At 37.6% G+C, this 12,196-nt stretch overlaps 1 protein-coding gene across 1 annotated transcript in view; it reads right to left on the minus strand.

Annotated features, from left to right (window-relative positions):
• LOC308359753 (phospholipid-transporting ATPase ABCA3-like) overlaps positions 1-12,196 on the minus strand; it is a gene marked incomplete at both ends in the record, with an annotated part of 158,763 nt that overhangs the window by 31,564 nt on the left and 115,003 nt on the right. Inside the window, one exon of the mRNA XM_080831045.1 lies at positions 7,303-7,467. Within this exon, the coding sequence (XP_080687171.1) occupies positions 7,303-7,467 (165 nt within the window). The remainder of the gene's footprint in view (positions 1-7,302; positions 7,468-12,196) is intronic.

Genomic DNA, 12,196 nt, shown 5'->3' on the forward strand with positions numbered 1-12,196 from the left:
GGAGACAAATCTAGAAGGAGGCTCCTATGGCTGGTGTCAAACAGATTACTGCCTGTATTCTCTCATCAGATTTTTATGATTTCAAGTCTCACATTTTGGTCTTTAATCCATTTTGAGTTTATCTTTGCATCTGGTGTAAGAAAGTGGCCAGGTTTCATTCTTTTTTTTTTTTTTAATTTATAGAATCTTTTTGTTTTTAATTTCTTTTCAGCGTAACAGTATTCATTGTTTTTTCACGACACCCAGTGCTCCATGCAATCCGTGCCCTCCCTAATACCCACCATCTGGTTCCCCCAACCTCCCACCCCCCACCCCTTCAAAACCCTCAGGTTTCTTTTGCATGTTGCTGTCCAGTTTTCCCAGTACCATTTGTTGAAAAGTCTTTGTCCCATTGAATATTCTTTCCTGCTTTGTCAGAGATTAATTGGCCATTAGTCATGAGTTCAGAATAAATAATTTCTTAAAAGAAAAATATAAATTGTCATACTCACATGAATTGAACAATAGAAAGAATAGACCAATAACTGAAGAAGTTGGTAAAACTCTCCCAAGAAAAATATGATAAATTTAGACAGCTTCATAAGCTTAGCTATATCAAAAATCAAATAATTACTATGTTACCTGAAAAATTTCAGATTTCCCACATTCAAATGGTCAGTTGAGCACACACATTTGCTTCTTTCCTTCCCTAAAATCTTTCAAATGTCATTAAAGATATACAGAAATGTATAAATCTATAAAAACATGGAGAATAGAAGTGGGGGAAATAATGGGAAACAGATAACTTGAAATTTTGTTGACTTTTTGTAAGAGGGAAAGATGTCTCGGTGGGTAGTCATGCATAAACCACAGAAGAAAAAAAATTGGGCTCTAAGAGACAAAATCCCAGAGAAGCTCTACACTTGATCTTAGCCAAAAGGCCGAGAAGCGATCCCAGAGAAGCTCTAAATGAAACATTTCTGTTGTGGTCTTGTGAAACAGTATTTAGGGTATTTAATAAAGGTGTTGTACAGCTTTATTTCTACCTTATACCAGCCATACAAGCCTCCATTCTGTTCTTTAAACACATATGGTCCTTCCCTAATTTGAAGCAATTTTTCTTGCTCTTCCATCAGTCTGGAATATCATTCCTCCAGCTCTTCACTGGCTAGTTCAATCTCATTCTTTTAGTCATCAGATCCAATACCACTCTGCAGAGATGTCCTCTATAAATGTTCTATCTGGAGTAGCCTAAATTACTCTTTAAGAAAGATTTTATATTTTGGGGAGAGAGAGTGAGCATGAGGAAGGGGGAAAGCAGGGGGATGGGAAGAGGTAGAGGGAGAGGCAGATTCCCCACTGAGCAGGGAGCTTGACACAGGGCTCAATCCTAGGATCCTGGGGATTTTGACCTGAGCTGAAGGCAGACACTTAACTGACTGAGCCACCCCGGTGCCTGTGTTACTCTATCCAATTACCTCATTTATCCCTCTTGTTGTTTTATTTCTACATGCAAACACTGCTTTTATTTACTAACCTTTTAATTTTTTCCCACCTGTCCCAACCCTTGCAATAAAAGCCTTGTGAAACCTGAGACCTGTCTTCCTCGGTATTAGAATACAAGGTACAGCAAATAGTAAGAGTTCAAGAAAGAGAAAACAGAAGGGATGGAGGAAAAGTGATAAGTGAAATTATAGATTGTCTCCTAACACTTAATGAGGACTAGAGCCTTTGGGTTGAAATTGCCATCAAATGCTAAACAAAATTAAGGGGGAAAATCGATTCCTGGACAGTTCATGATACAATTTCACAACATCAAAGATAATGATTTTCTGAAGATAGAAGTTTTCAGAGGCTATCTCCAAAAGGAAACAAAATAAAATTAACACCAGAGTCCTCTTAAACAATATGGTTTAACATCAGAAAAATCAATTAACTTAAGACATTATATTAAAATAATAAAACACCAAACCCCCATATGATCTCAAAGACACAGAAAAAGTACTTGACGTCACTAAAGGCAAAAACTCTTAATAAACTAGGAATAGAATGGATCTTCTCAAACTTATAAAGAGAATTTATGAAAAACCTACAGCTAAAAATCATACTTAATGATGAATGACTGGATTGCTTTCCTCTTAAGAGGAACAAGGCAAGGATGTTTATTTCCATCACCTCTATTCAACACTGTACTGGAAGTTCTAGTCAGTAAAATAAAATATAGAAAAGACCCTGAATGTCCAAGGAAATGTTGAAAAAGAGAAACAAACCTGGGGACATCATGTTGCCTGACTTCATGCTATATTACAAAGCTGTGATCACCAAGACAGCATGGTATTAGCACAAAAACAGACACATAGTTCAATGGAACAGAATAGAGTCTCCAGAAAGGGCCCTCAACTCTATGGTCAACTAATTTTCAACAAATCAGGAAAATATATCCAATGTAAAAAGACAGTCTCTTCAGTAAATGGTGCTGGGAAAATTAGACAGTTATATACAGAAGAATGAAGTTGGACCATTCTCTTACACCACACACAAAGGTAAACTCAAACTGGGTGAAAGACCTCAGTGTGAGACAGGAATCTAACAAAATCCTAGAGGAGAACATGTCTTCAACATCAGGCAAGCAACTTCTCTCAAGACCTGTCTCCAAAGGCAAGGAAAACAAAAGCAAAAATGATCTTTTGGGACCTCATCAAGATAAAAAGCTTCTGCACATCAAAGGAAACAGTCAACAAAATTGAGAGGCAACCCACAGAATAGGAGAAGATATTTGCAAATGGGCTGGTATCCAATATCTATGAAGAACTTCTCAAACTCAACACCCGAAAACCAAACAATCCAGCCAAAAAATGGGCAGACAACATGAACAGACACTTCTCCAAAGAAAACAGACAAATGACTAACAGACAAATGAAAAAATGTTCACCATCATTATCCATCAGGGAAATTAAAATCAAAACCACAATAAGATACCACTTTGCACCAGTTAGAATGGCAAAAATTAACAAAACAGGAAACAACAAATGTTGGAGAGGAAGTGGAGAAAGGAGAACCCCCTTTACACTGTTGGTGGGAGTGCAGGTTGGTACAGCCACTTTGGAAAACAGTATGGAGGTTCCTCATAAATTTAAAAATAGAGCTATCCTATGACCCAGCAATTGCACTACTGGGTATTTACCCCATAGTTACAGATGTAGTGAAAAGAAGGGGCACATGCATCCCAATGTTCATAGCAGCAATGTCCACAATAGCCAAACTGTGGAAGGAGCCAAGATGCCTTTCAGCAGATAAATGGATAAAGAAGATGGGTACATATATACAATGGAATACTGCTCAGCCATCAGAAAGGATGAATATCCACCATTTACATAGATATGGGTGGAACTGGAGGGGATTAAGGTAAGTGAAATAAGTCAAGCAGAGAAAGACAATTATATGGTTTCACTCATATGCAGAACATGAGGAATAGCACAGAGGACACTAGGGGAAGGATAGGAAAAATGAAGGGGTGGAAATCAGAGGGGGAGATGAACCATGAGAGGCTATGGACTCCGGGAAACAATCTGAGGGTTTCAGAGGGGAGAGGGATAGGGTAGAATGGTGATGGGTATTAAGGAGGACACAGGTTGTAATGAGCACTATATGCAAATAGTGAATCATGGAACACTTCATCAAGAAATAATGATGTACTGTATGCTAACTAACATAAATAATAAAAAAAAGAAAGAAAAAATAAACCTTAATTTTGGAAGGAAGAAGTAAGGGTATTCACAAACAACATAACCCTCCATATGGGAAAAATCTTAAGGAATCAACAAGAAACTATTAAAACTAATAAACAAGTCAATTCATTGCATAGGATATAAGACCAAAAAGTCATAGTATTTTAAGTATATACGAAAAATCATTTGGATTTCCATATACGAGCAGTGAGTAGCAGAAAATAAAATTAAGAAAACAATGTCAAGGTTGTTTTGGCTATTTGGGAACTTTTGTGGCTCCATACAAATTTTAGGATTATTTGTTCTAGTTTTGTGAAAAGTGCTGGTGGTATTTTGATAGGGGCTGTGTTAAATGTGGAGATTGCTTTGGGTAGTATGGACATTTAAACAGTATTTGTTCTTCTAGTCCTTGAGTATGGAATGTCTTTCCATTTCTTTCTGTCATCTTCAATTTCTTTCATCAGTGTTTTATAGATTTCAGAGTACAAGCCTTTCACCTCTTTGATTGGGTTTATTCCTAGGCATCTTATTGTTTCTTGTGCAATTATAAATGGAACTGATTCCTTAATTTCTCTTTCTGTTGCTTCGTTATTGGTCTATATATGCAAAAGATTTCTGTACATTGATTTTGTATCCCACAACTTTTCTGAATTCATGTCGTTTTTCAGTGGTCTTTTAGAGTTTCTATGTATAATATCATGTCATCTGCAAATAGTGAAAACTTCACTTCTTCCTTGCCAGTTTGGATGCCTTTTATTCCTATTTCTTGTCTGATTGGTGTGACTAGGACTTCCAGAACTATGTTGACTAAGAGTGGACATCCTTTATAAAAAACAGATGCAAAGGGGCACAGTAGTCTTTTGGAGTTTCTATATACAATATCATGTCATCTGCAAATAGTGAAAGTTTTACTTCTTCCTTGCCAGTTTGGATGCCTTTTATTTCTATTTGTTGTCGGATTGCTGTGGCTGGGACTTCCAGTACTATGTTGACTAAGAGTGGACATCCTTTACAAAAAACGGATGCAAAGGGGCACATGCAATCAAATGTTTATAGCAGCATTATCAACAATAGTCAAACTACGGAAAGAGCTTAAACATCCAACTGATGAATGGATACAGAAGATGTGGTATATCTCAATCCCATTTATCACGTATTGCGTGGAGCACTGGGTGTTATATGTTAAAAATGAATCTTGGAACACTACATCAAAAACTAATGATGTGTTGCATGGTGACTAACATAACACAATAAATAAATCTACAGTGAGTCTCTTAAACACACACACACACACACACACGATGTGGTCTATCTATAAAATGGAATATTACTCAGCTATCATAAAGAATGAAAGCTTGTCATTTGCAATAATATGCATGGAACTAGAGTGTATTAGGCTAAATGAAATAAGCCAGTCAGAGAAAGACAAACACCACATGGTTTCACTCATATGTGGAGTGTAAGAAACAAAACATGAATATAAGGGAAGGGAAAGAAAAATAAAATAAGAAAAACAGAGAGGAAGGCAAACAATAAGAGACTCTTAATTAGAGAACAAACAGAGTTGCTGGAGGAAAGGTGGGTAGAAGCATGAACTAAATGATGGTCATTAAGGAAGGCACGTGTTGTGATGAGCACTGGGTATTATATGTAAGTGATGAATCACTAAATTCTACTCCTGAAACCAACACTATATATGTTAACCAACTTGAAGTAAAATCTTGGAAGAAAAAAAAGAGTGGAATCCTTGTCTTCTTCCTGACCATAGAGGAAAAGTTCTCAGTTTTTCCCTATTGAGGATGATATTAGGTGTGGGTTTTCCATATATGGCCTTTATTATGTTGAGCTATGTTCTGTGTAATCCTACTTTGTTAAGGGTTTTTATCAAAAATCGATGTTGTATTTTGTCAGATGCCATTTCTGCATCCAGGGAAATGATCATAACATTCTTATCCTTTCTTTTATTAACATGGTGTATCACGTTGATTGATTTACAAATATTGAACCTCCCTTGCAAACCAGGAATAAATCCCATTTGATTGTGGTGAATGATTTTTCCTCCCAAGTTTTTCTTTAAATTTAAATTTAGTTTACATAGAATGCAATTGCACTACTAGGTATTTAACCAAGGATACAAAAATACTGATTCAAAGGGATACATGCACTTGTACTTATACATACAACTGATTCTATTTATATGAAATATCCAGAAATATTAAACCTATAGAGGCAGAGGATATCTGGACTGTATGTGGTAATGAAAATTAACTGTAAACAGGCCTGAGGGACTTTTTTCAGATATGGAAATATTCTAACATTGGTTTGTGGTAATTGTTGTACAGCCTTATAAGATTCTTAAAAATAATAAGTAAAATAAATTAATTAAAACTGGTGACTGTGGTATATAAATAATAAATGAACAGAGTTATTCTTAAAAATCAGAGAGAGGAATTTATGGTCAAAATATGATATAAACTAAAATGTGATATAGTTTTTCTTATTCAGAGATTGTAAGAAAATATAATACATTTGGGTTTTTTTTTTTTAAGATTTTATTTTTTATTTGAGAGAGAGATAGAAAAAGAGCATGACCAGGGGGAAGTGGGAGAAGCAGACTCCTCGCTGAGCAGGGAGCCCAATGTGGGGCTCAATCCCAGGACCCTGGGATCATGACCTGAGCCAAAAGCAGATGCTTAACTGACTGAGCCACCCAGACACCCTGAAAATATAATCCATTTGATACTTCTTATTTAGGCAAATATGATTACATTTTTCTTTCTGTGGCAACATATAAATTATTTGGTTTCAGAATGAATCACACACACATACATACACACACATTCAGAGTAAATATACTTGCTATTTCTCAATTTTAAAAATCAATTTAAAATATGAAATTAGATAATTTAGTAGAATGTATTTTTTCCTGATTTTGATATGGCTGTGAATTTACCTTTCTTTACCTGTGTGACACAGGTAAATGGCCCAGAGAACTCATTTAATATTCAGTTTAGTAACAAGTTCAGTTTCCTCATTTATAAAACTGAGATAATAATGGCTAACTTGTAGGGTATTCTGAGAGCTTAAAATAATGTATGTACGGGACGCCTGGGTGGCTCAGTTGGTTAAGCTGCTGCCTTCGGCTCAGGTCATGATCCCAGCGTCCTGGGATCAAGTCCCATATCAGGCTCCTTGCTCAGCAGGGAGCCTGCTTCTCTCGCTGCCTCTGCCTGCCTCTCTGCCTGCTTGTGTGTACTCTCTCTCTGACAAATAAATAAATAAAATCTTAAAAAAAATAATGTATGTAAAGCTATTTTCACATAGTATGTGAGTTACTAGGAGTAACTCATTCTAAATTTGGTGGTGACTTCATGAAATTTATCTTAGATTTTATTTTGAGGTTTCTCTTTATCCCCACAGTCTATGACAATAATTTTGGTACAGAAAAACTTTGGTACAGAAAAGCACTCAAAACAGCAAGCCTGACTATCTCCACTGGAGGAAGGACAGGTTTATCTTCCACAATAATGTTAAATATGAACACCTGGAAAGGAATAGATTACTTTTAAGGACCCACGGAGCCTGAGATACTCACACGTTTTATTGCACTTCGCAAGTATACTTGGAATTTGCCTGGCACACAGATTTTTCATCTCATAGTCATCAAAGAATTTGCTGATACACATTGCAAAGTTGTAACTAGGCAGCATCACTAAGATACTATCTATGAGGGTTGTGGCGTAGTGAGGAAAATCAAGACCTATGATTAAAAAAATGATAGATTAGCTTTTTAATTATAAGAAAATAAGGAACTTCCCATTACAACAAACTTCCCCAAGATGACTAAACCATTCATTTTGTAAGCCAGAGAATTACCAATCTAACACATTATCCTTGAGAAAACATTAGTTATTAAGTCACTAAACTTGTTCATCTTGATCGCTTGTGGCTTGGATTTGTCAGTTACAGAGTTCAAGAGGAGACTTTTGCTAATGGTGTTTCCCTAGGATCTGTTTTCTTCCCTCATTATGTGTGGGCCTGCTATTAAAATTCCCATCTCTTGGCTCTAAGTCTTTCTACTCTTCTGTGTTACAAAACAGAAAAGCATGGGATTCTGAATCCCACTTTGTTGTTGGCTTCTGCATTCTGAAATTTCTTGCTAGATGAGTGAGGTATTTGAAAGAATCAATAAGATCAATAAACCACTGGCCACACTAATCCAAAAGAAAAGAGAGAAGGCTCAAATTAATAAAATTATGAATGAAAAGGGAGAGATCACAACTAACACCAAGGAAATAGAAACAATCATCAGAAGTTATTATCAACAGTTATATGCCAATAAGTTAAGCAACCTAGATGAAATAGATGTATTCCTGGAAAACTATAAACTCCCAAAATTGAACCAGGAAGAAATTGACACCTGAATAGACTGATATCTAGTAACGAGATTGAAGCAGTGATCAAAACCTCCCAAAAAAACAAGAGCCTGGGACCTGATGGATTCCCTGGGGAATTCTACCAAACTTTGAAAGAAGAAATAACACCTATTCTCCTGAAGCTGTTTCAAAAAATTGAAGCAGAAGGAAAACTTCCAGATTCTTTTTATGAAGCCAGCATTACCCTGATCCCCAAACCAGGCAAAGACCCCACCAAAAAGGAGAATTTCAGACCAATATCACTGATGAATATGGATGCTAAGATTCTCAACAAGATCCTAGCAAACAGGATCCAACAGCACATTAAAAAGATTATCCACCATGACCAGGTGGGATTCATCCCTGGGTTACAACGATGGTTCAACATTCGCAAATCAATCAATGTGATAGAACAAATCAATAAGAGAAGAGAGAAGAACCACATGGTCCTCTCAATTGGTGCAGAAAAAGCATTCGACAAAATCCAGCATCCATTCCTGATTAAAACGCTTCAAAGTATAGGGATAGAGGGAATATTCCTGAACTTCATAAAATCTATCTATGAAAGACCCACAGCAAATATCATCCTCAATGGAAAAAGCTCACAGCCTTCCCGTTGAGATCAGGAACACGACAAGGATGCCCACTCTCACCACTCTTGTTCAACATAGTAATAGAAGTCCTAGCAACAGCAATCAGACAACAAAGAGAAATAAAAGGTATCCAAATTGGCAATGAAGAAGGTAAACTCTCTCTCTTCGCAGATGACATGATACTTTATATGCAAAACCCAAAAGACTCCACCCCCAAACTACTAGAACTCATACAGCAATTCAGTAATGTGGCAGGATACAAAGTCAATGTACAGAAATCAGTGGCTTTCTTAAACACTAACAATGACAATACAGAAAGGGAAATTAGAGAATCGATTCCATTTACTATAGCACCAAGAACCATAAGATACCTGGGAATAAACCTAATCAAAGAGGTAAAGGATCTGTACTCGAGGAACTACAGAACACTCATGAAAGAAATTGAAGAAGACACAAAAAGATGGAAGACCATTCCATGCTCTTGGATCAGAAGAATAAACATTGTTAAAATGTCTATACTGCCTAGAGCAATCTATACTTTTAATGCCATTCTGATCAAAATCCCACTGGTATTTTTCAAAGAGCTAGAGCAAATAATCCTAAAATTTGTATGGAATCAGAAGAGACCCTGAATTGCTAAGGAAATGTTGAAAAAGAAAAACAAAACTGGGGGCATCACGTTACCTGATTTCAAGCTTTACTACAAAGCTGTGATCACCAAGACAGCATGGTACTGGCATAAAAACAGACACATAGACCAGTGGAACAGAGTAGAGAGCCCAGATATGGACCCTCAACTCTATGGTCAAGTAATCTTCGACAAAGCAGAAAAAAATATCCAGTGGAAAAAAGACTGTCTCTTTAATAAATGGTGCTGGGAAAATTGGACAGCTATATGTAGAAGAATGAAACCCGACCATTCTCTTACACTGTACACAAAGATAAACTCGAAATGGATAAAAGACCTCAACGTGAGGCAGGAATCCATCAGAATCGTAGAGGAGAACATAGGCAGTAACCTCTTCAATATCAGCCACAGCAACTTCTTTCAAGATATGTCTCCAAAGATATTTGAAATGTTTAAACAATTTTTATACCCCAGTGTTTATAGGGTCATTATCAACAATAGCCAAATTATGGGAAGAGTGCAAACATTCATCAGCTGATGGATGGATAAAGAAGATGTGATATTCCATATATACATTCCATATACATGTATGTGGTAATATGGAATATTACCACAAAAAAGAACGAAATCTTAGCATTTGCAACAACTTGGATGGAGCTACAGAGTATTATGCTAAGTGAATAAGTTGGAGAAAGATAAATACCCATGTGATTTTACTTGTGTGGAATTTAAGAAATGAAACAGATGAACATGGGGGGAAAAGAGGGAGGCAAACCATAAAACAGACTATATAGAACACACTGAGGGTTGCTGGAGGGGAGGTGGGCAGGGTGTATGGGCTAAATGAGTGATGGGTATTAAGGAGGGCACTGGGTTTTGTATGAAAGTGATGAATCACTAAACTCTAAACAAAAAGATAGAAATGCTTGCCAAAAAAAAACCCCAACAATTTTTAATCTAATGTATATTGTGTTTTAAGTGTGAGGGCAATTCATAATTTTCATTCCTTCATCTTTCTGAACATAGAAGTCTACACTGAATTTCTCATTGCCAAATCCAATAGTCTCTGTGTCACATTTCTTCTGTTTGTCCCTTCAAACCAGTAACTCTACCCTTCTCCATTACATTTTCTGTCCTGGGAAGATTATCTGTGTAAACTAAGTCAAGGGACTTCTTTGCTTCCTGGCTTCTGGTTGGTCTAGACCCATGGGAAATGCTGGCTGGGAAGAGGGATGTTTCACTACTATGCCCCCTTTGTGAAAAAATTTCAAGCTGTGCATTTACGGTCTCTAAACTTTATGCAAACTATACTTCAGTAAAAGGTAAAAATAAATATTGAAGAGCTCTGTGTTGATTGTCTTCTGTAAGGTGAAGATGATGATAATGTATGTTGCAATGGAATTTGCTTTTCTTGATATCATTGGGAATAATGGGATCCTAGAAAGGAGGAGACTGGTGGGAGAACTTAACTATTAGAAAGAAGATAGGAAACATTACCACAACAAACAACAAGGATAGAATGGTAATCAGATTTTTTTTTCAACTATGGGAATAGAATTGATTTTCTAAGCTCAGTATCTCTTGCAGACAAATTTTATTTTTTTAAAAGATTTTATTTTTAGGAGGATGCAAGATGGTAGAAGTGTAGGGGACCTCATTTCATCTTAGTGGGATAATTATCAAACCATTCTGAACAACCCATGAATTCAACCTGAGATATACGAAAATATATCTGGAACTCTACGAGTAGAAAAGTGTTTGCTTTTTGCAAGGTAGGAGGTGCAGAATCTGAGGGGAGATATTGCAAGATAAATGGAGGGGGGAGGGAGCCTCCATAAGTTGCCTACCAGAAAGTGATACAGCCCCAAAGGGCAAAATCAGAACCCTTAGAAATCTGCTATAGTGAGAGACATCCCTGCCTGAAGGGGGCTCAGGAGATGAAAAGGGCAGAATTTTAGATAGGTCCATGTGGTCTCAGGATTCTAGGAGTGACAGAACTAACAGGGGAGCCTGAGCCAATAGAGTGCTCAAGCAGTGGAACTGGGAGACTGGTTATGGTCAGTGAGCCCAGGAGGGGGCTCTCAGCTTTGGTCGCCATATACCACAAGCCAGACCTATCGGGTGACTGCTTTCTGCCTGAGCACCCTGAAAAGGACTGGAATGTGCAGACCATCTGCCATCTCATGAGGGGGGGCACCCACAAATGGGTGCACCCATGACCAGGCAACAGCTCTCAGGGCAGTGGTCTGGGAAAGGACAGTAGGGTGACACTCAGCCATCGCCTGGGAGTGGCGGAGCAGGTATGCCAAGGAGCCTGCAACTGCTCTCAGCCCCAGGGCACACAAAGGGCAATAACGTGGGTCCCTTGGACTCCCCTTCAAGAGGACTGGTGTGGGCACACACCACAGGAGTCTGTGGAGTATGGCACACATAAAAGTGAAGACTGTTTTTTCCAGGGGGGGATCGTGATCTTTTGGCTCTGGGGCTGAAGATTGGGGCACAGCCATTTTTATTCTGCTCCTCTAAAGAGGTGCAGAAAGCCTTCATGGAACAAAAGCCACACAGAGGATCAGCTTACCCCGAGCCCAAACTCCTGGCAAGGAGTGGTGCCACTACACCCAGGCAAAGACACCTGAGAAGGAGCATAGCAGACCCCTTCCCCAAGAAGACAAATGGAAAGAACAGGTGCACAACTATTTTATAGATCCCACAAGACTGTAAAACTCCAACGCTAGGGGAAAACAGTATATAGAACCCAAGGAATTTTTCTCACCATTCATTTATCTTTCAGTCTAAAATTTTACATTTCCTTTTTTTTTCTTTTTTCCCGTTTCAACTAGTTTCTTATCAACT

Source organism: Martes martes, assembly GCF_963455335.1.
Source record: "Martes martes genome assembly, chromosome: 18".
Lineage (NCBI taxonomy): Eukaryota > Metazoa > Chordata > Mammalia > Carnivora > Mustelidae > Martes > Martes martes.